Source organism: Physcomitrium patens, chromosome 2 (assembly GCF_059467195.1).
Source record: "Physcomitrium patens ecotype Gransden chromosome 2, ASM5946719v1, whole genome shotgun sequence".
NCBI lineage: Eukaryota > Viridiplantae > Streptophyta > Bryopsida > Funariales > Funariaceae > Physcomitrium > Physcomitrium patens.
Genome location: NC_143411.1, coordinates 11,874,632 through 11,900,079, shown reverse-complemented (window position 1 = coordinate 11,900,079; position 25,448 = coordinate 11,874,632). Strand labels below are relative to the sequence as shown.

At 35.1% G+C, this 25,448-nt stretch overlaps 2 protein-coding genes across 2 annotated transcripts; both read left to right on the top strand.

The window, feature by feature from the left end:
- Positions 1–97: 97 nt before the first annotated feature.
- On the top strand, positions 98–3,286 carry LOC112276432 (uncharacterized). Its single transcript, XM_024507730.3, has 6 exons — positions 98–575; positions 1,144–1,277; positions 1,426–1,546; positions 2,018–2,334; positions 2,785–2,857; positions 3,051–3,286. The coding sequence occupies exons 1-6, from the start codon at positions 293–295 to the stop codon at positions 3,197–3,199; spliced, it is 1,077 nt and encodes a 358-aa protein (XP_024363498.1). The 5' UTR covers positions 98–292; the 3' UTR covers positions 3,200–3,286.
- Positions 3,287–16,049: 12,763 nt separating this feature from the next.
- LOC112278854 (sulfite reductase [ferredoxin], chloroplastic) lies at positions 16,050–19,908 on the top strand. The gene is made up of 7 exons (XM_024512709.3): positions 16,050–16,490; positions 16,970–17,758; positions 17,966–18,262; positions 18,370–18,567; positions 18,717–18,851; positions 19,001–19,276; positions 19,469–19,908. The coding sequence occupies exons 1-7, from the start codon at positions 16,284–16,286 to the stop codon at positions 19,655–19,657; spliced, it is 2,091 nt and encodes a 696-aa protein (XP_024368477.1). The 5' UTR covers positions 16,050–16,283; the 3' UTR covers positions 19,658–19,908.
- The last annotated feature ends 5,540 nt before the right edge of the window (positions 19,909–25,448 follow it).

Genomic DNA, 25,448 nt, shown 5'->3' with positions numbered 1-25,448 from the left:
TACCAGAGCCACACAAACACGGAGACGACCCTGAGTCGCAGCTGGAGACGCCATGATGATGATCATCAGCTGCTGCCCCATGCCCACCTTGTTTTGAACGTGTGCAGAAACCGCTGGTCTCCGCAGTGTAGGAAAGGTGGAGATAGGAGACGAGTGCATTTGGTGATTCTGTCAGTCTTGACAGAAATTAGAAGTTCATGAAGGGGGGGAGCCTTTGACAAGGGAGCGTAATTAGAGAAGCATCGTTAGAAAACGAGTAGGATATAGAGCAGTACCGTCAGGTTGATCGGCAATGGCGTGCACAGGTCATTGCCTCGGCGCAGCCATGGCCACTGTCTCTCGCCTGCCTCATTTCGTGCCGTGTGTCAATGCTCAAAAGTGCCACGGTTCGGCCGGTGGACATTTGGTTGTTTCTCTGCAACAGGTCGCATGGGTCCCTTCGACATTTGGCGGTAAGGGAATCGCTGGACTAGGCAATGTGTTGAAATTTCGTGCAGGAGAGTCATCTACTTACGGGCGAATGGCCTCGCAACGGATGATTGTCATGGCCAGTCAAGAAGCCGGGACCTCAACTTGTACGTAATTCTCCACTGGTGTTTGTCCTGAAGTATTTCGGAGTCTCAGATTCTTTTGTTTTAACTTTCAAGTTGATTGAAGAACATGTATGTTTGATGAAATCGTATGGGGATTTCAATTTGGTTGAGTAGAATCGCTGAAGTGCATGCTCTTGAATTTAGTCATGCACTTACCTTCTCCTCGGGAATTCTGGACCTGCATTTTGTCAGAATGTAGTATTCTACGGTAGGCACGTTAGGTATGATGAAGAAGCTACCGTCTACGGCTGGTTGCCCTTTCTAATAAGGCCAGATGACGAGTAATTGCGCATCCATTATCGCAGCTTACCTTCTCAATAAGCTGCTGATAAGTCTAGAGTTATTTGGTGTTAAGCCTTCACGAAAACAATTATGTCATGGAAGACATGGTCTCGCAATGATATGCGGAACTGCTTGCCAGAACATTGCTGAGAGAATTGGCTTTCTTTGTTTTTCTTGTTAGGCGTGGAATGCAATTGTCAAGCTTAATAAGTGGTGTACACAGACGCTGTAGCCACAAAATGATGGAGACGTGATTGGATGGGGGCAGTGGTGGTACAGGAGGTGGAGTTCATTTGGAAGGGACCAGGTTCTAAGGTCTTGCTTTCCGGAGACTTTGTCAACTGGGAAAGTCAGGTGCCTCTAGAGAAATCGGGGTCGGAAGGTTGGTTTGTTGTCAAGCAGGTGCGTGGTGCGTCCACCCTCAATATAAAAAAAATTCCTTGAGAAATAGCATTTTTGTTTTTTTATTTTTTTAATAATTATCTATAAACTTTAGTTTTTTTGTTTTAGGTTCGTACAAATCCGTCGTTAATTTCAGCTTGAATTGCAGAACATTGCTCCTGGAACCTATAAGTACAAGTTTATTGTGGACGGAGAGTGGCAGCACTCACCTGACTACCCTACGGTTTCCGACAATTCCGGAGGCTTCAACAACGAAATAACTGTATCAGGTACTGTGTTTTCTCCTCCTTAAACCACTGTTATTTTCATTAATTGAAGAGTCTTACCAGTTCAGTAGGCGTCAGATCAATCGTGCATAGCCAGGTTTTAGGTTGTTTTCACAATGCGAAATATAACTCAGTTAGATCCTCTTCGTGATTGCTGCTTGTACCCATGGAGGGCATTGAATCTCACTTTCTTGCTATCATCTATACTAATAAAGCGATTGGATTACTGAACACTCGGTTACCATCTTTCTGGTTTTGGCCACTGACGAGGAGATGCAGCAGCTTGGCATTTTTCAGGAGAAGTAAAGAGTTTCAAATAATATTAGACCAGGATTTGTTCTGCATGCGTTCATGCAATCAGATTAAGTTCATCTTACGAGTGGACTAGAATTCCACACTTGTAATAGAACATTTAAGTTATTCTTCTTTGCGACCATGTCACAAGGTTTATCATGTGTCGCCGCTCATTTGCAGAAGAAAAGTCTACTCCTAAACCGACTAGAAAGGAAGATAATGCTGGATCTTCTAAGGGCGAAGTTAAAGGATCCACCGAAGAAGTTGCTAAAGTAGACACTCCAAAGCCTGCAGCTGCGGCAAGTCCTCCAAAACCAAAAGTTGCTGCCGCAGGTGGAGCAAAGAAGGCTGCTGCGGGTGGAGCGAAGAAAGCAGTTAAGGCAGTTGCCAAGCCTCTGCCGGAGACAATGCTGGAGGACGTCATTCCTCGACTGACAGCTTACTTTGAAAAAGAGCAAGGCGTTTCGGCTGTCGATATTCAATTTGACGACAATCAGGTATTTGTGACGTTATAAACTGAAGGAGCCCTGCCAAGAACTTTGCAATTTGAGTTAAGGGTTATTTCTATTAACGACACTGATGTAGTTTCCAGAACTGAACAATTAATTCTAGTATTAATATCATAACTGGCTGAGTTTTCACTGAACCAGAAAAAAAAGAAAAAATAAAAGAAGAGAGTCCACTAGAGAATTAGAGTAGATGCCAATGGATTTCAAATACCCTAAATTATTGATTGTTCTTTATTCTATTCCTGCTCCAAATTCTTTATTCGTCATTGCGAATAACCTTTTTAAGTCTTTATGAAGAAGTTAAACAGTTTCCTCAATCCTTGAAGAGTAAAGCTCAATTCTCAATAACACCGTATTCCAAGGTAATCTTGCAAGTTCACCGAAACTAATCAAAAATGTATCTTGTTCTTACGGCCGAATCGTGTGTTGGTTTAACAGCTTCAGGGTACTTTCATAAAGAATGAAGTGCAATACAACTTCTGGGCATATTTTCCTGATGGAAAACTTGAAGGTATCACTAAATGTTCCATTCAATTCTGTTTGTGCGCGTTCAACTCATTCATTAATATATGTTACAATTTCCGAGTTCTATTTAGTTCCATTCATATGCAAAATTACTAATGTTCCAAATCTAAATTGTCGGATTACTGTGGATACATCGAGTTCCTCGAAACTGAGTTCCCTTCTATCACTTTATGAACCAGGTTCCAGGGGATTCTCATTGACATCGCACGGATGCTCCCCAAGTACTGTGGAGCCATTCTTGATTGACGAGAGTAAAATAACAGGGGAGTCGGTAGTACAGCAGGTCATCAAAAGACTCTTTGCTCAAAAGCTTTTAGCCACGAACTGATCCACCCTGTACCCTGTAATTATATGATGCTGTCCAACAATTCTTCTTTGTGCGCTTTCAAGGATCTGACAGCTCAGCTGGTGAACATACCATGTGTCTACTAGATTAATTTGTGGATCTGCTGTGGAGAAAGTTCCACTCGTATGTTCCATATGTCGTAGCAATCTGCTCTACCCTGAAGAAGCTCATCAATGGCCTGCTTACTACTGTGTATTGGTTAATTGTTATTATGCTTTTGGCCTAACCTGTCCTCAGCGATGGCTGACCTCGAAGTCGAATAATATTTCAAGGTTAAACAATGAAGCCAATCGAGTGGTGCCTCCACATTGTTCATTGAAACATGCCACACTTGAAAACCAGCCATTAGTGACACAATAGCAATAATGATTGGTGAACAGTAGATATTAGCTTACAGTAGTCTAAGTGTAGATGTAGCTAATAAAGTCACGTAACATTACAGATGCTACAATCATACAATCACTCAAGTGCATTTACTTCTCATAGCTGCCTAGTTAATAAGAACTACTGCTCGTAAAATAAATCGTACTTATGTCAGCAAGAAGCGCTACATGATTGCCAGAAGCAAGTAAAACACAGATAAATACATCATCAACCCAATACACAATCTAACCAATAGCAACATGCATCTCTGTAACATGTGTTATTTGACATCAATCCTCCGGGGCAAGATGAAAAACCAATTTCCAAACACTTTCAAAAAAGGAACCCATCATACACTGTAGATGCTTATGATGAAAATAGGACAAGAAATATATGTGTCCATGTGAAAGAACTCTTACAACTAAAAATAAAGATGACCATCTGCAAAATCTCTTATCGTGAATTAAGCAAATTACAAGCAATATCTCAAGTAAATGTGTTAAGTAAATGGTTCTATCCACATCAATAACAATGGGGAGAATTCACACAACATACAACCAAGTCACTAAAAGACAATTTAAATCTTTAAAGAGTGTAAATGTGCATTGGATCCCATCTTGTCTAGAAGATGATAAAGGAGACTTGCCTATACTTGTCTAAACATAGTGAAGTTTCATCAAGTGTAGGATGCAACAACTTACTTGTAATTTCATTCATTTAACACTCCCTCTTAAGTAAGTAACTATTAGGAGGATGAAAGTAGAATGAGTAGTTGCTTAATGTATTCTTCCAAGAGAACTCAACAATCATAGAAGCACTAGAAGTTAGGCAATTAATAGTCAAATTATTTCTAGCATTTTTTAATACTTTTAAAACTTAATTCAAGTTAGAGGCTTAATGAAGATGTTTTCCAGATTCTCATTTGTTGTAATGTAATTGAACTCTATTTTTCCTTCCAACACTCTTTTGCAAATATATATAATGTATTTTTTTTTCAAATAAACAACTAGATTCTTTGTAATCTTTATAGAATCTTGATTGTTATATTTTAAAATGAAGCTGTAGCTTTGTTGGTATAGGCATTGATATTAAATTTATATTGATTTGTGAGTCATCAAACATCAATGGAACCTTCAATTGATCTATTATGCCCAATTCTATCAATAATTGACATACATACACATTTTTGTTTTTGTTCTCTTTAGTAAGGACTTATACTTTATTTTTGTAGTACTATGTAAGACAATCAATTGTCTTATATTTAACTAGAATATGGAAGTAAAGGCAAGCTTGATAACATAAGCTCTAGATAAACTTTTGGTGTCTTTATACCTTAAATAATTCACATTTATAAACCATCCAACATTACATTTTTTTTTACTTGATAGAAAAGTTTATAGTCTTTGGTATGATTTAAATAGTGCAAAATGTGGAGAATTAGCTCTTCATGTTGTTTTTGTGGCTTTTGCATATATTTGCTCAAAATACCAACCATATATGTTATGCCAAGATAAGTAGTTGTGAGAATGATTACCTTACCTACAACATAGCAGTAATCTATCATATCCATTTTTTTGCATTTGTCTTTGCAAAAAAAAAAAAAAAAAAAAAAAAAACATGTCCTTTTGGCAACAGTATAATCCTAGGATGTGAATTTTCTATTCTAAATTTCTTGATTAGCTAGCAGTAATACGCTTATAAGTGAATAAACATCCTCTATAAGGAGAGATAAAATTCAATGCCTAAGTATTTTTTGGCCATGCCTTAATTCTTTATCTCATATTTCTTCTTAAGATAAAACTTTATTTGTCTACTTTTCTTTGGCTGATTAATGTAACAAGAAGGTCATTTATATACATCATTATAATTGTCAATTCTTGGTCTCTCTTGAGAAAATACAAATTGAGATCTACAAGCTCATAATCCATCCCAAGCTCCTTTGGTAACCATTAATTTCTTCACACCATGTTTTGGATGATTGTTTCAATTCATAGATTGAGCACTTGAGTTTGCAAACTAGATTTTATTATTATTATTATTATTATTATTATTATTTTTAAATCCAAAAGACTATTATATATAAATAAGATATTTGAAGGTTCTATTCACCAATGTAGTAACTAAATTCATTTGATGTAATTCCTAATCTAGTTATATTGCCAATGCTATAATATTCCTTAGAGTTGATTATTTCACTATAAATACAAAGGTCTTATTAAAATCAATTTCAAGGCTTTTTCCTAGGTCTTCAACTTCTAATTTAACCTTCAATCAAAGGTGTATTAAATACATGACAAGTTTTGACTTGAAGATTTATTTTGCTAATAGTACATTCCTCTAAGCAATTCCACCAACTCTTAAATATCATTTTGAATTAAAGAAACAATTTATTCTTGCATAGCTTTTTTCAAATATAGATGTTTGAAAGCATCCATTGTATTGATGTTATCACTAATATTCTTTAATATTTCTACAATAAACGCACCTTAAATTCTAATTCACTCTAAATTTATTGAGTGGTTGTTGCAAAAAGAGCTATCCAAGTTTATTATAAGTGTCTCATCAACAAAAGTCGCAAACTTCAAATTTTGAATCAATGTCGTCTCTTTTTGATTTTATGTCTTCTTTTGATTTTCTCTCCTCAATTTTTATTTTTATTTTTATTTATTTATTTATTTATTTTTTTCTTTTCTTATTTCTCTTCCTATAAAAAAATTAACTTGCTAAAAAAGATATAAGCAACACCAGTAGAATTTACATATCCTATGATATTTAAAAAATATTATATTAAAAATATAAATATTTTTTACAAATTATAGATGATATATGCTTTTTAGTTTTCATCATAGCCTAATAAAGTAGTGATAAACAACTCATATTGAAATTTTATTTAAGATGCACCAAAGATATAAATATAATCATTACAATTTAGTACTTTAAGATAAGCAACATAAGTTTTTTAGCCAAAATATTTTTCAAAAGGCAAAGAAAGCTTTAAAGATTTAGTTCTACATGTATTAATAATGTAATTAGATGTTTTAATGTTTTTAGGCCTAAAAGCAATAAAAATTTAGTAATTATGAAATTATTGCAGACATATTTTAGCAATGTTTAATTTTTTTATTTTGCTACTTCATTTTAATGAAAAGAATGTGATATGATTAACTAATGGTGGATCTTTCAAGAGTAACAACAAGAAAGTAAAAAAGAAGACATATTCTTTGCAATATTCATATTTAAGACATGAAATAATAAAAAAATAAAAATAAAATTTAATTATCTAAAGAATTTTTTAAAAACAAGTTAATGTTTTATTTATAAATTATAAAAAATGGATCCAAGTATATCTTAAAAAGTCATTGATAAATATAAAAATATACTTAGCTTTGTTATTACTAAGCAATGGTCGATACAAATTTGATGGAATTAATTCAAGAGATTAAGATGATCAAATGTTTATAAATCATCTAACAACAATAGATAGCTTTCTACTATTTGCAATTGTAACAAAAGGATTTAAAGAACTAGAAGCTGAATTGAAAAACTTAGCTTTATCTTTGCAAGCATATTCCATACAACCTAAATCTATTAGCTAATTATGGCCACAAGTATCTACTTCTATAAAATTTACTTTAATTGTTTCTTTGTTATTCAAAATTACTTTAGCGGATTCATCTTTTAATCTTAATCAACTTCAAATATATGTGCATGAGTTTTATATTAAATTATGCTAGTTGTATATATTTAAGGCTAAGCAATGAATTCATCTATTTTCTTCAAGTCACATTTACTTTCAAAATGATCATTCTTTCTATACTTGTAGTATTTTTTATTAGTCTTTTTTGAATTTTTGGAAGAAATTTTTAATCTAAAAAATTAAAAACATGTAGAAAAACTACTATTTATATCTTAATCAGTCTTATTTGCAAAGAATTACTTTAATATTTTATTTTATTTTAAAGAATTGTATAAGAATTCTTCTTGTATTTCTTTCTATTGTCCTACCTCTACAATTCCATTGTTTGTATTATTTCTAGGAATCTTGTATATATACAAGCTGAAATATAATTCATGTCAAATTGAAATACAAATACAAATAGGCCTCAATTAATAGGCAGTTCACAAAACAAATAATAAATCAAAAGTTTGTTGTCAATATCAACTCTAATGAATACTATTGTATTGTAACACAACCATTAGATGAAAGAAAAAAGAAGAAATTATATTATAAAGGAGCTTAAATGAAAATATTTTAGAAAATTATCTCAAAAATATAGATAATAGATAAGGAGATAATAAAAATTAATTAGTGATAATATTTCTTTTTTGTAAAAGAGGCTTCTATTAACTTTTTAAGGCTATAAATAAAAAAATAGACTAAAAAAATAAATTATATGAACATCTTTAAAAAGAAGTTAAGAATAGGTTTTAAGAAAATTTATTCCAAAATATCAAGAATTGATATCCAAAGAAGATCAATTATAAACCAGGATTGAAATCAAATCTTAAAACATAAAATTCTACACCTATGGAAATTCCATGGTCTTTTGGTTGACCAAAGGCTAGAATTTAAAACCAAATTGGTAAGAAATTTTTTTTAAGAGTTAATTTTATGTGATTTGAAGACATATTGAATTTTTGAGGACTTTTCAATGTGAGAGATATCTTCAATGGTTTACAATTTTGAATATTGTGTAAGTTTTGTAATACAATTGTAGGTGAAATTTTAGAAGTATATTATTATACTTGTCTTTAATGTATTTGAAAAAAATTTGATGTCAAATAAATAATTAGATTGAAAGATATGAAAGTTTTAATGAATTAAGATCTCAAATATTTGAAATTTAGGATCAATAAGGGTATTTATAATCTTAAAATATTTGTAAGTTAGATAGAAGCAAATATTGGTGAAAAAAATTTGAATATAAAATTCTATACACTATTCAAATTTTGAAGCAATTTAATCGTTCAGCAAGGAGAAATTGCCGATAAAAGATCAATATTTAGGATTTCATTAGGATTTAGTTAAGATTTAGAATTTAGTTTTGATTGATTTAATATTACATTAGAATTACATTAGAATTTAAGATTTGAATATAATTTAATTAAAATTTAATTCATATTGGTTTAAGATTTCATTAGAATTTATTTAAAGTTTCATTAATATTTATTTAAGATTATATTAGAATTTTATTAAGATTCATTTAAGGTTTCTAGTTTTAATATTTTTTAAAGATTTCTTGATATTTTTTTATGATTTTTTTATTATATGTATATATTTTTAAGGTTAGTTTATAATTTCTTTAAGACTTCTTTTGGATTTGATTAAAGATTGATTAAAATTATTAAGATTTAATTAGAATTTGTTTAAGATTCTATTAAAATTGTTATGACTTTTTTGTTGTAAATTCTATTTTATCTTCTACAACTAAATACCTAATACATTTTAAAGCAAAATTTGTAGTATACAATAGTGCAAGCTACTCTACTAGCTCATTTACTATTCTTACATATTCTTCAATAGTATCCTTTTCTTTCTTCAAAATTTGTTGCAGTTTCTTTTTTAAGGCAAATTTTCTATTTCATTGATCTCTTTTTATTTAGATTATATATTAATGTAATCTTTACATCCAATTAGCAAAAACTTGTTTGATGACAAGCTATCCAATTATTTATATTTATTTCTTTATTGCAATAGAATCAACCTTTTAGATACTGATTACAAATCCATATTCAATATGGTATCAAAGCAGATGATGCATAAATCCAAATATCACCTCATGATTTGATATACTTAGCAAACAAGTGTAGAATATTATAGAGTTATATACTTTCAAGTCATCATGGTTGATAACAAAAAAAAAAACAATGAATTGTGAAATAAGAAAAAACACAACTACTAGCATAAGCTTTATTGAATCAATCACCATAATTGTTGATTGTGAAATTCTTAGATAGCACAACAAAGAAATTGATTTCTCACTTTTGGATACAAGCTGTCTTAAAAATCAAAAAAAAGAAAAAAAATTCTAATTATTTAAAATAACTTAGATTCTAAAATGTTATCATCTATAGCAATTTTTTACCAATCCTTTATTACAATCACTTGATGATCTATAAATAGATTGTATAAAGGTAGCTCTAGATGTTACAAAAAAATCAATAAAGAATTCAATAATTCTAATCATATATTGATCTCAAGACCTATATGAATGTTGGTAGTACTTTAGAAGTTGGCGCAAACTCAATATATGCTCTTATTGACTTATGCTTCTCATGAAGCTTATTACAACAAAAAGTAAAATGTGACAAGTATAGAAGTATACCTCAAGGACATGAAGAACACTAAAGATCAATTGAAGGCAATCACAATTATCATTCCAAAAGACTTATTATTATTATTGTTATTACTTCACTCTCTACTTAAAGAATATTAGTTCTTTTGCAAGTTCCTCACTAGTAATAATGTGCTCCTTTCATTATCTAACTTAAAATTTATGCTATTAGATGAAGAACTTTAAATAAAAATGAATCTAAAATGTGAAACCTTTAGTAAAATGTTGTCTATTAGGAACTACAAATTTATAAAACTATTTCCTTCTTATTGAGGTTTCACATCTTCAAAGTAAGTCAACCAATCACTTAGATAAATCAACAGTTGTGGCAAGTAACTAGCAATGTATAAATAACTTGCATATTGCTCAAAACTCAATAAATTGAAGTCCAAATAACAATATTGTTTCTGCAAGGAGCCTAAACATTGGAAAAGCAAATATGAACTAAAATAAACTATCAAATAGATAAAGTCTTTGCAAAAAAAATTCAATAGTTTGAATTACAAAACAACCAAACTACAAGTTAACTTTGTGGAGAAACAAAGACCTTGGAAGGATTCAAAGAACTTTGGTGGAAGTATCATCAATGCCAAACATATGATTTAAGTTTTGTTTTCTTTCAAATCAACTAAGATCGACTTACTCAAGACAACATCAATGGTTCTTCTTCTATCTCTCAATTTTTTACATTTATATATAGTAATATCACAAGTTCTTTTGATACTTCTTAGATTTTATATTTCAAAGCTATATAACATATGGGTGGTAATCCAAAAATGATTTCAAATATATGCCTCATTGTTGCAGCACCTATGATTGTTGCAAGCATAGATTTACATATTATTTCAAGAAAAAAAAATATTTTTATTAGATTTCCTACCAATGAAATAAAATAAATTAAAGAAGTTCTCTACATACCTTGTATCAAGTCCAACCTTTTTTTGATTAATTGTATAATAGACAATAGCTTTTATCTTGTATTTATGACGTTTATTTGTATTATTTGTGATAGAAAATCATAAGTTATATTATAAAAATGCCAATGGCTACATAAGCATGGATTTTATTATCTTGATGCTTAAAGCATCGTCAGACCAAAGATATATACAACTAATCAATTAGGCCTTATAAGCCAATCAAAGCTTTAGCACCGTTATCTTGGCTATTTGAACTTTTGATTATTATATAAAATTTATAATCTTGAATTTTTTTTATTAATAAGATTAATATATATAAAGAAAAAATATTCAATTTTTTTTAATTAGAAAAATATGCAAAAAATAAATTCTTCCAAAGTACATTTATTTCAATGTTACATCCATAGTTTGTTTATAGTGATATATGTAGGCCATTTAAATATCTTACATAAAATGGTGCTTGTTATTTTGTAATATTCATCAATAATTAAATTACATACATATTAGTTGCTTAAATTAAATTCAAGCATCAATCTTTTTAAGAATTCAAAAGATTCAAATAATAATTAGAAATAATATCAGGTAAAAAAATCAAAGTATTGAGAATTAACTATGGTAGAAAATACTCTTCAAATGCATTCTAATAATTTTTTCATTGAAAAAAATATTATTCACCAATGGTCCTAGTCATTCACCCTATAAAATAATATAATTTCACAGCACACAAATAGATTTATTTACAAATCCATAAGATATTTTTTTACATGAAAGAAAATTATCAAAATAATTCTAATAAAAAGCTATTAAACATGCATATTATCTTCTAAACCATAGACTTCACTTGGAATTAAAAAACAGGATCTACAAGAATTATTCATAAGTATTAAATCTAATATTTCTAAGTTAAGAATATTTGATATAAAGATATAAGTACACAGTCTGACTCAACAACAATTAAAGTTTGATGCTAAGTCTCTCAAATGCATATTACTTGGTATTGATCAATATATCGAGGAATATAAGTGCTATTGTTACTTTGAACATAAAATAATTATGTCTTGTGACGTACAAATTGATGAGACTTACATACGATCAGATTATGGCCAATCTAAAACTCTATGCAATTTTCTACCAAAATTATCTATTTAATCTTAAATTCAGTCTTCATTATATATTCCATTTCTTTTGATAGATCTCAAATCATCTTCTTAGCTATTGCCAATCAGCACTTTATTTTCAATTATATTACTGCTTTTAATTAATCAAAGTAATTTATCATTAACAAAAAACTTTTATATTATACCACTGCATTCCAACAAATTAGTGCAATTACTTGAATCTCAAGTTGATAGCTCTTTAATGCATTATATATCTCCAAAGTAAAATATGCAATCAATCCTAATGCTCTATAGATCTTTACGGCTTAAGAAACCATCAAATTGACAAGCGGCTATGAATGATGAAATGCATAGCATTTCAAAAATGCAAACCTAGTCATTGATTCAATTTTTACTTAGAAAAAATAAATTACTTATAAAAAGATATATAAGAAAAAATCAAGCATAAATAAGAACTTAAACCAATTTAAGGCCAAATTAGTCATACAAGGATATTTACAAATTTATGGAATAGACTTTGCAAAAACATACACACCAATTGTAAAATAACATATTATAAAAGCAATTCTTGTACTTATAGATAGTACAAGGAAGAAAATACATCAACTTGACATAAAAACACCATTTAAAATGAAAAATAAAAGAAAGAGGTTTATATGATGTAACAACAAGGATATCAAAAAAAAGACATAAGAATCTTATTTGCAAATTGAACAAAGCATTATACAAGCTCAAGCAAGCGCCTAAGGCTACATTCCAAAAAATTAACAAATTTCTAAACCATCAAAAAATAAAAAAATTATCATTTGATGGCAAATTATATTATTTTTGTAAAGTAAATAAAAAAAACATTCTTTATGTTAGTGATTTGTTCTTAATTGGTGACCATACATCTATGATTTCTTGACTCACAAAAAAACTTAGCAAAAGGTTTGATATGACATTACTTGGATTGTGCAATGTGTACTTGAATATAGAGGCTATTTATTCACTATCAATTATACACCTTTTATGTGGAGTGCAAAAAAGTAATCATGTGTGCTACTATCTTCCACCAAATTAGAATATAGAGCATTAATAGATATTTCCAAAGAACCTATGTGATTAAAAATACTATATTCAAAATTAGAATTTATCAATTTTAGATGCATCAAATTATATTGTGACAAACAAAGTACAATCAAGATCTTTTGTAACCTCATATTCCACTAAAAAACAAAGAATTTCAAAATTCATCTAATTTTCTTTACAAACATAGTAAAAAACAACCAGGTCACAATATCATATATTTTCAGAGACTAATAGTCTACAAATGTACTTACTAAAATACTTAAAAAAAACCAAATTTGCCATCTATCTTAAACTATTCAATCTAACTATGTATTCTTTAAGAAGTTATCAGCCTTAATATAATAGTAAAAGTCCTTGAAAATAGCTCATCTAAAATCTGTCACTTGATCAATACACAATGACTAAGAGCAATATATATTCTAGATTGTTGTTTTACTCTAATCACATAAAATTTGTGATTCTTGGTTTGTAAATCTCATGCCACAATGTAGTCAAGAGATACAACCAACAATCTTACAATCTTCTCCTTGACTTGTTCAACTATCTTTCTATACTTCATCATTGCCAACACAAATTGACCACAACATTCCTATAATAACTCACCTAATCTACAAATGGCCATTGTTAGAAGCCACACCATTAAGCACAAAAGCTTCACCTACAATACCACAACAAAAAATTAGCACAACATTTTAAGTCCTTCAAATTATTCATATAAAAATATCAACTATTCACAAGCAAAACTTTGTTTACAAATCATTGCATCTTCTTCATTCCTCTAATAGACTCGTCTTTACTATAGATGAAATACCTTATTCCTTCAAACAATTAAACTTTTCTTGTTTGTATTCATTGACTATAGGATTTTTGGAGGTGTTGATGACAGAGATGAAACCTTGTCTATCTCATCCAATTCCTTTCATTTAAATCATAGATTATCCTAATCTTCACATTGAATTAGGAAAAAACTTGTTTGATTAGAGGCTATCCAACCATTTACATTTACCTCTTCTTTGCAATAGAATTGATCTCTTAAACACTAATTATGGATCCATGTTCAACACAAATTTGTCCCCATATCACGAACAAAAATGCTCCCAACATGAGTAGGATCTTCTTTGTACTTGTTCGCCATTGACAAGTATTTTGTCTTCTCTATGGAAGTAAAGATTGACATTGCCTTGTTCTTCTTTTCTTGCTTCTCAACAGGAGTGAGTGAGATTGACTCCTCCATCACTAATGTAGTACCACGAATGTAGTACCACTAGGCATCCTTTGTCTTGCCAAAATTAAGCTTGGTGAAGACCTTTCTAAACCACAATTGACAAAGGCATGTAATTCTTCTCGCCATCAAATTTGTCCTCCTTGTCAAAGAACTTTGTTAGGTTCATCTGGTCTACTTCCAAAACCGTCATACTCTCAGCTGATTCCAATTTTGCCACAAGCATGTCATCACAAGCTCGGCCACTGAATGTGAGAGGACCACCGTACATATCGACAACCTTCACTGAACCATGCTCATCTCGAGCTCCCGCTTGTTGAAAATTGATTCCAGCACTGCCACTCCATTTTGGTCTCAATGGTCGACTGAAGTCTACACCTGCCGTTAGCGTACCTATGGTTACATCTCCAAGCCATGGACCGGACGTCAGCGCATCTCGACGGACACCATGTCCGCATAAAAACTTTGTAAGAACCTCAGTTTCTTTGTCTTCGCCATCCTCTACCTCGTCTTCGCCACAATCACGCTCACGAGGATTAAAGAATAAGAGGGTATTTCCCAACATAATGACCAAGGAATCCAAGACCTCGTCCTTAGTAGCTGGAAGCACTGATCCATCATCGCCAACCTTAACCAGCTTGTAACTATCAGGAAGCTTTCGACTTGATCGATTACTAATCTAGCAAGTACTAAATGCGCTGCTAATCTGGTCGCTACCAGCCTGCTTTGATACCATGTACACAGATTCCTTCAGTCAGAATTAAGAAAATTGTAAGAAATGTCTCAAATGCTAAGTCGACACATCATCAACAATGAAGAGGATTCAAACAACATCCAACCATATCACTACAAAACAACCTAAATCTTCCAAGAGCCTAAACAAGCGCAGGACCAAGACTCATCAAAGAAGGTGAAAAGAGTGCCTAGTCTAAACATAGTCAGATCTCAACAAGTGGAGCACACAGCCAATTACTCCTAATCTAATTCTTTTAACAACGACAACTCGAAAGTCATCAAGGTTGTGCAAACACCAGAAAATTTCAGATGCGTACGACGATATCCGACCACCAAGAAAAATTCTAAACACACGGCCCGCCGTTCGAATTGAACCTGTGCCCAGAGAACCGGATCCACCTCTCTAATCTTGGGTTGATTGTTGTAGGAAGAATAGGACAAAATGAAAAATCACAAATCCAATCTGTCTCCAGATCCCGTAAACACAAATCTACGACCACCAGATTGCTTCTGCTCGGTTTGCACTGGAACCAGACCGACTGAAACGCCACCAACTGAGGTCAGCAACATGCACCCCTCATTCTTCATTGGTGTCGCGAATCATCCTCAAACAACGGGCAAATACAGCCGTGAACCATGTCCATCTGGCCTTCATTTCCATTTTCACCCACATGGTTCTTAGGAACTAGAAAACCTTACAATCCACCTCGCAAATCATCCCGCCACGCAAAGCTTTTGGTGGCGAACGCAGCTGGTCAAGACCCATGGCGAAACTGCGAATGAACCCAGGTTTCAGCGTTTTAAACCCTTCAGAGCTTCACGCCGTTGACGTGGAGGGAGGGCGAAACAGTTGCGGGTCCAACGGGGCCTGTAAGCAGGGCCTCTATACGGGATGAACGACGGATGAGAGTGCATAGGTTATCGGATGGATGATAAGGTGGGAGGGGACTCCCAAATGGGAAGATATTCCTTTCGGAGAGCGCGCGTGGCTCCCTCGGCGGCGCGGTGGCCACGCTCCCTCTTCTCCTACAAATGCATGTTGGTGTTGGTGATGGTGTTGCCGTTCCGGTTTCGCTGACGCGGATTCCGCGATTGCGACAGGCTTCGATCTGCTCAGTCCTCCTTCTCTACGAGGCTGCCGGGGACCGTTCAAAACCTTGGCTAGTCTCCCCGCAGTTTTGATTCATCGCGCACACGGTGACAGTGAAGCATCTCCAGAGGAGAGTTAGCAATTTTTCGCGTCGCTGGAAGGGCAGGATTAGGTCAATCGCGTGGTGATTGTAGCGTCAAGAGCTCTAGTTGTGCATGGCGACTGCGGTGGTGCATGGCATGGCTTCGGCCCAGGGTTTTTCTGCGCTTGTTGGCGGAGCGGAGTTGGTGCAGTCGCCTGCTCCACCGTCTTTTTCGAGTTTTTCGGGATTGAGAGTGCGTAGGAATGGGGAGCATGAAGCTCAGGTTTCGTCGAGCAGAGGCGCTGCGGTCGGTACTCTTCGCGTTCGTGCCGTGGCTACGGTACGTGATCATCTGCCTTGTTGTTAGTCGCTTGTTTATGATGTCGTGGGCTGATCTCAAGTCGATGTTTCCAGGGGATTAGTCGAATTTCACCCTTGGCGCTTACTCAGCCTGACTCGAGACGTCTGCATTCTTCGAAGCGAAACGTCGGGCCGTATAAGATGATCTAAATGATTAATTGTGTTGAATGTATTGAATTTCAGTTTAGACTCTTTCTTTTTTTCTTTATCGGTCCACTCTCTTGATTGACATTCTTCGAGTGCGTGTTTTACAATGCAGCTGAATTTGTCATGCGCAAATGACGTTGAGAGATGACCTTGAATCTGAGCCACTCTCGTTTCTGCTGTTTGTTTGGTGCTCTGAACCCCCTGCGAAGAACCGATAAATCTCTTCTCAAATCTCGAGCGTTTAGAATCCTTTTATACGGTTCACAGAGTAGCCTGGAGCTTACCTTAATTATTGGTGTCATTGCTTTGCAGCCTGTGAGACCGCCGACAACGATGCCACCGAAACGGAGCAAGGTGGAAATCATCAAGCAAAACAGTGATTTTTTGCGGCATCCTTTGAAAGAGGAGCTTGAAACAGAGGCACCTAATGTGAATGAAGACGCTGTCCAGCTTATCAAATTTCACGGGAGCTACCAACAAGACAACCGCGAGTTGAGGGGTCCGGGTCACAAGGCTTATCAGTTCATGCTTAGGACCAAAAACCCTTCAGGCATTGTTCCCAACCGTCTGTACTTGGTCATGGATGAGCTCGCTGACAAGTATGGCATTGGCACCCTGCGTCTGACGACGCGTCAGACCTTCCAGCTTCACGGTGTTCTAAAGACCGATTTGAAGACTGTTATGAGCAGCATAATCAAGAATTTGGGGTCGACGCTCGGGGCTTGTGGGGACGTGAACAGAAACGTTTTGGCCCCTGCAGCACCTTACAAATCAAAGGAGTACGTCCACGCACAGGAACTGGCTAGCAAGTTAGCAATGCTTTTGGCTCCCCAAGCTGGGGCATACTATGATATCTGGGTGGACGGTGAAAAGATCACTCAAGATGAGCCCGAGGATGTCACAATTGCCCGCAATGACAACTCGTATGGCACGAACTTCGACAATTCCCCTGAGCCTATCTATGGAGTCCAATTTTTGCCCAGAAAGTTCAAGATTGCAGTTACTGTACCCGGCGACAATTCGGTTGATGTATTGACAAACGACATCGGCATTGTCGTAATCAGCGATGAACATGGAGACGTACAAGGCTACAATATTTATGTAGGGACCGAACTTGATGGACTTTAGGCGTTCCTCCTCTAGGATGGCTCATTGCAGGGTTATGCTTACTTTCGTACGTCCAGCCCCAGTCGAACCGGTTTAGGGTGAAAGCTTTGACCAACTTTGTGCTCCCCCAGTTTATTTTTCCTACATGAATGTTTTACTCACATTGTGAAAGGTTCACTTTTGACATTTATGGTATTTCAGGTTGGAGGAGGCATGGGTCGAACGCACAGAAACGAGCAGACCTTCCCACGACTGGCGGACGAATTAGGCTATGTATCCAAGGATGATATACTGTACGTTGTGAAGGCAATAGTGGCCACGCAGCGTGACTATGGCCGCCGGGATGATCGTAGAATGTCTCGCATGAAATATGTGGTTGAGGAGTGGGGAATTCACAAATTCAAAACAGTAGTGGAGCAGTATTTTGGCAAGCACATTCAACCTTTCAAGGAGCTTCCTCCCTTCCAGTTCCAAAGCTACTTGGGCTGGCATGAACAGGTGATCGTCGTTTTCCTTGGTGCAAAGAGTTGGTCTGGGTTTGAAGGAATGCTGTACTGCACTTGATGTACAATGCAGGAGCGCTTATTGAAGTGGTAATATTGCAGGGCGACGGCAATGTATTTTTCGGCTTGCATGTTGAGAATGGTCGGATCAAAGGCGAGGCAAAGAAGGCTCTCAGGGAGGTGATTGAGAAGTTCAAGCTGGATGTTCACATTACCCCCAATCAAAATCTTATCCTATGCAACGTTCGACCCTCGTGGAAGGCGCGCATCACCAGGGCGCTTGCTAATGTTGGACTTCTGGTGAGTAATGAATGGGCCGGTCAGCTGTTTCACAATTGTGACAGCTCTTGCGTATTTGTGGCAGCTGTTGAACTAGAGGTTCTCCACGTCAGAGGATCTAAATCTGCTTCTGTAAGGTTTGAGCTTGACTGTGGCTGTTGCGTCTCCAGGCTCCTAAATTTGTGGACCCATTGAACATCACAGCCATGGCATGCCCAGCTTTGCCGCTGTGCCCGCTTGCAATTGCCGAAGCCGAACGCGGAGCACCCGATATTCTTAAGAGGGTTCGAGCAATGATGGATAAGGTGATTGCGATGGTATTTTATGCGCATTTGAATTGTAGTTTCGCTGGTATTGTAAGTACACATTAGTATTAGGAAGAATGATGGTTCCTGTGGCCACGTTCACTTCAGTTGAATCACTCTGAAAAATACTATATTCCTCTCTCGTGCAGGTAGGGTTGAAAGCTTCAGAATCGTTGGTGGTGCGAATTACAGGGTGCCCCAACGGCTGTGCTCGCCCTTACATGGCAGAGCTTGGGTTGGTTGGTGATGGGCCCAACAGCTATCAGATATGGCTGGGTGGAGCTTCGAACCAGACTAGGTTAGCAGAGACTTTTATGGATAGAGTAAAGTTGGATAAGCTGGAATCGGTTCTGGAACCTGTCTTCTACATGTGGAAGAGTGAAAGGCACGAGAAGGAAGGCTTCGGTGACTTTGTTTACCGACAGGTACTACTTTGCTGCCTGGTCTTGGCTGGAAGAAGCAGCATGTGTGAATTTGTGAAACCAGGGGACATTGTGCATTATTCCAAGATGGATAATTTCCACTTTGATGAAAAGAAGATTGCAAGTGCAGTTCAATTATTAGTTGAGGAGGCTTTAATTGTTGGTTTTTCACCCTTCGAATCGTTCATGCAACAGGGGTTCGGTGCTTGTAAAACGTACATCGAGAATTATACAGGGCCTCGCAAACCAGTTCGAAGAGGTGGCTTGTTTCTGGATGCGGATGTTCATTCGAGTCTAGCAAAACTTGCAGCGGATGAAGGATTGACAGTGTCAAAGTTCGCATCCAAGGTTTTGGCTGAACACCTAGAGAAGGCACAGCATTAGGTTTCGTGTGCACAGATAGGTTACCTTCATTGAAAGATGGTGAAGAACGTAGTCTGCTGGATGCAGGCATCTTTTTGCTACTGTTGAGCTTAGTTCTCGTGCACTGCCAGGGGTTGCAATGTGCTTACCAGATTTGACACATTTGTCACAAGTAAGGGTGATGGTTCCTTGTGGGAAGCATTCAGGGAACAGATGCTAGAATTCTGTTAATCCTTTAAAGATATTAAACATATTCTTCTCTTCCCTTGTTATCTTTTTGATCCTTTCTACTACTGCAACAGAATTCGGATACGTCTTGTCTTCTTTTTCTCTTAGTGTTGTCACAGTTCCATTGGAGTTTATAACAGGATCTGAGATAGCATTTTCTTTTTGTTCTGTACTATCTTGTGATGTCTTGAGCCCAGAATCTATATTTTCCTTCTTATTATATGCCATTAAGGCTTTTTCTTGATGTAATGGATCAACAGTCTTTTGAGGTTTCCATCTCATAACAGGATCAAGATAAGATTGAGAGTGTGTGTATATTAGACCATCATACTTGTTCTCTTGAACTTGCTTTTCTAGTATCTGATGCTGTCTAGAGAATGCAGAGAATGTCTTGAACATGAAATGCCTCTTTGCAACTACTAATCTCTTCTTAGTAGCTTTGTTGATTGCTAAGCATACTTGAGGTATCATTCTTACTCTTTCGATTAGTGGCTTATTACCAACTACTACTCCATCCAGTAAAATAATATCGAATGCATAGTATACACCATTGACAGCTTCTGTATCCAAGAGAGTAAGCAAGTTACAATCACGAACACCTGATTCGATGATTGTCTCTTCTCCTTTAGTTGATATAGCATACACAGTTGCTTCATAGCATGCAAGGAATGATCTTGTACCATCGAGCTTTAGGGATACAGATCCTCCTGATGAGTAATTCCTTGTAAGCTCTTTTACTGTCATATCAACAGGCTTTGGGAACTTGTAGCTTCGAAGATCAAGACTAGGTACAAGCTTGTTGATTAATTTGAATATTTGTGGAACTGTAGAAGGTCTGATACGTTCTAATGCAAGCTCTAAAAGCTTAACCTCACAATCATCATCTAGCAGTTCAAGTTCGATTTCGTAATGAGTATGTGCTTTAGATACAACTCTGGTCGAGTCAATCTTGAACTTGTTATAGCTTATTGTACCCCTTTCTTTGTTTCTCTTGATCCTTAGTGCCATTCCTTCTTCCTTGTGATGTCTTAGCTCAAGAGATAGCACAACCTCTGCATTGAACTTAGGAATTATCCTTGATGATATTTTTTCTTTGATGAAGAATTCAGAGTTTATTTCTCTGACTGTAACAGTACTACTACCTTTTACTGAATACAGTGTCTCCTCTGTGGTGATAATGTTAGTGACTTTTGGGAGTCCTATGAATTCCTTCTCTGTCACATCTTTCAGTCTGATCTCGATCTCATATTCGTATCCTTCAGGAGACTTAGCAATCAAGTCTTTCTTGGACTTTATAAACTCTGTTAAGAAATCCATGATGTATGTGCTTACAGGGTACAATTGAACGTTCCGACAAGCACCCCTGTTAGCTAATTCATTTATAACAACACCATGGAAGAGTTCATTCCATCATACCCTGTTGTATCAGATAATAGCTTTGTTGACAATCTATGGAAGAAAAAGGAATTTTATGAAACAAGAAAAATAAACAAATCAAGACTGTATCCTCATCAGGAGTTTGTAAGAAGATTTATGTCTCCTCAGACACCATATAATAACTTATTGTTGTTCCATAATGTTGGGTCAGGAAAGACATTTACATCTATAGCAGTTGTTGAGTCTCATAAATCATGCAAAAGAAGAGCACTCGTACTCGTAAGAGGTAGAACATCTGCTGATAACTTTAAGGATCAGATTCGTAAGTGGCTAGGTGGAGAAGTAAAAGACTATGAAATAAAAAGGTACATCTCTTTTGCAAACAAGCTAAAGAGATTAGATGATAATCAAGTAATGTCAAGCTTCAGTAATAGGATAATGATAATGGATGAACTTCATAATTTGAAGCATTCTATGTCAGACCTTGATGCAGAGATTGTATATGGTCAAATGTGGAGATTATCTCACCTCACTAGGAACTGTAAGATACTTCTTTTAAGTGCAACTCCTATGATAGACAAAGCTGAAGAGATCCTATCTATTCTTAATTTAATACTTGATGTTGATCATCAATTTGATACATCATTCTTTCCTACCGAGGATGACTTTAGAAGAAGCATAATGGGTAGAATATCATACCTCAACAGCAACCAAGACATGGCAAAAGTAATAGAAGAAGGAGTAACTCTAGAAGATTGTTCAGTCAAGGTCGTTCCGTCTTGCATGAAAGGGTATCAACTTGAAGCATATAAGAAAATAGATATTAACAATCTCGATGATAGTGTGTATAGAAACTCCATATAGTGCTCTTTAATGACCTTCTGGGATGGAACATATGGTGCTGAAGCATTCGCAAAGATTGTAAGGATCAAACAAGACAATAAAATAAAGTATACGCTTAATGAAGAGGTTGTACAGCGATTAAGAAGAGACAATTTACACTTGTACTCTTGAAAGTACTCAAAGATGCTAGACATAATAGAAAGCAACAAAGACATGCTAGCATTTGTATTTTGTGAGGAAGTTAAAGGGATTGGATTGTTTATGATGAGTTGTATATTTGAACTCTTTGGATACCAATTATACGATGGTGAAAACATCGATGAGATCGATAAAGGTTTGCGATACACGTTGTACACAGGAGATACGATTGCTTGCTCCAATCCAGAAAAGAGATTAGATGGGTTTAGATCCCCAAAGAACAAGTATGGAGAATATGTTAAGATATTACTCGGTAGCAGAATCAGTGGAGAGAGTGTAAGCTTAACTAATGTAAGACAAGTGCATATTCTTACTCCTCATTGGAACAAGTCAACAATAGTACAAGCAATTGGAAGAGCAGTAAGGAGTCAATCACATGAACTTTTAAAGGTCGATGAAAGGTCAATACATGTTTACAGACATGTAGCTCTTGTAGGTAAGAGCAACAAGTGTGTACCCTCTGTAAGCATAGACATGTACAAATACTTAATCTCAGAAGACAAATCAAAGCATATAGAAGATGTAGAGAACGTTATAAGAAGTTGTTGTGTTGATTATTACTTAAATGTTGATACTACAACAGTAAGAAATGGATTTGGTGATGATATATCAACATATCTCTTATGGTACTGCAACGATATAGAAGCTTCTATACGTGAGATTGTCACTAGATCAACAGAGGCTCTTTCAATAGGTGCTATAAGCACATTGTTGAACACCAAGAAAAGCGTAGTGAAAGCTTTAATTGGAAAAGGCATTAGTCTCGACAATGGGACAAGAATTAAAGAGATAAAAGATATGATATACTTAGATTCTGTTACTACTTCCAATAGAAATACACACTTATCAAGTTTCAAACAACGCATCAATGTAAGTGTTAATTACTTTACGAAAGTAATATATGAAGACAAGAGAGATCTTATATATGTGGTGTCGTCAATGACGATGTCGCAAAAGGTGCATCTACTTGAATCAGCAATACTAAGTGGTAATAAGAATGCTAGTTTGTTCTTTGAGAATTCCTTCGATTGTATCAATGACAAGTATTATCACATATTGTTGTATAGAACAGCAGAAGATAATTACTCATACTCTTTATCTTCAGAATCCTTCAAAGCATGTATGAAAACAAGGGTGTTAGATGGTACTTGGATGACAGTAAGTGCGGAGGATGAGCTTGACATAATACAGAAGATAATATCAAAGTCAAAGTGCTCTAGAGAGATAATAGAAACAAAGCATAAGATATATGCTATATTCTCTAATGGAGATAACAGGTTTAGAATACGTAACTCTTTATCTGAGAATAAAGAAAGGTCGCTTAAGGATCTAAGAAGCATCAACAGAGGTAGATGCATAGATTCACATAGCGGATCTATGATGATGGACATACTATTGTACTTGCTTACATATGAAACTAAGCAGGAAAGCATTATGGATATCATAGGACCTACATTCTATAATTTTTCAGATCAAGAGAATCTCATAAGTATTAAAAAGACACATACTATAAAAGCATTTACAGATTCAAAGTATGATAGTCTGCTATTACTTCCTTATGACGTAAAGCAGAAATTATATGGATGGATAATTACAAGAACCAAAAAGGAACTTGCAGATATTATGATCAAGATCTTAATAGAGAATGATATGTATATAGTCAACTGATAAATAATAAGATCTTATAGTGTATATTATCAACATCAACCAGTCATGGCCTCTAAAAGGAGAGTTATATATGATTTGAACCCTTTGAATATACTGTTCACACCCGTAACAGATACATTCCAATCTTCCGGATCAAAAGGAAAGTCTGCAATTCCATCTGCTGGAAAAAGAGTTGGTATATCATACAAAGTAGAGAACGGAATAGAGTATCCTTTGATACTAGCACCAAAAGGATGTATGTTCTATTCCTTAGGATGATTCCTTTTCAGGATCTAGCAACAAGGGAAGCAAGAGTATGTGCATTAGCATAAGTGTAGAAGATAATAAAGATACCAATGAGAATGCATTTTGTGCTAACGTACATGCAATATACGATCGCTGTAAAGAATACATCATGAAGCATCCCAAGGAAGTTGGTATCAAAGGAAACAATAGATGATATGTTCAAACATCCATTGAAGGAATTCACAAAGGATGGTGCCACAACAATGCGGATGTATGCGAAGCTCATTGTAAGCATCAAAGATTCAATGCTATGGACTACATTCTACGATACAAAACAAAACAAGATGGATTCTAAGTCCCTAGAAGGAGTCCACTGTCGAATGTATCCTACTCTACTCTTTGACTCTTTGTATTTCTGGTCTGGTAGTAGAGCTTCTCTACAGTGCAAGCTTTCAGAAGCTGTAGTGGAGATAGTAGACAGAGCTGCTCCATCACTGGATATGAGCCTGTTGAAGATAAAAGATGAGAAAGAAGGTATATAATTTTTTTTTTTTTTTTTTTTTTTTGATTTTGATTATTATCCTCTTTTCGAATGTTTGCATACATAAGCAATACTACACACCAGCATTAAGTCACTTCCTGTTCGTACAGTACAGTCTGTACCTAAGCCAGAGGCAATAGCAACATCAACTATGGCCATGAACGGGATGAAAGGGAAGATTGTACTGTTTGGAAAGACTGGGGAAGGAAAATCTACCATTGCAAATGCTCTTGTCACAGGAGGATTAGATGATGTACAATTTCCTATGAGTGACAAACTACAAGGGTGTACAAAGGAAATAAAGACAGCCTCTGGAAGAGGATGGTCGGTGACTGATACAGTAGGACTGGGAGAGGCTACAGGAGGTACTGTAGAATCCGAAGAAGCAGAGAATTATTCTTAACTTTCTCAAGAGGGTAAAAGGCGACTACTCACATGTAATATATGTGAAATCATCAACATACAGGTTTGATATCATGGACGAACAAATATGGAGAGCGTTTCAGAGGATATTCGAAGGTCCTGAAGGGGCATTTACTGTATTGTTTACTAAGGGAACAGAAGAATGGCTACATAACAACTTTGGGACCTTTCCATTGTGGGTTCAAGAGATGGAAAGAAGCAGCATTCTCATTACAGATATACCACCTCGGTGTGACAGGCTTGTGAAAGAATGAAAGAATAAGACTGTCAGAGAAGAGTCAATAGTAAGGCTAGAGAACGATTTAGTGC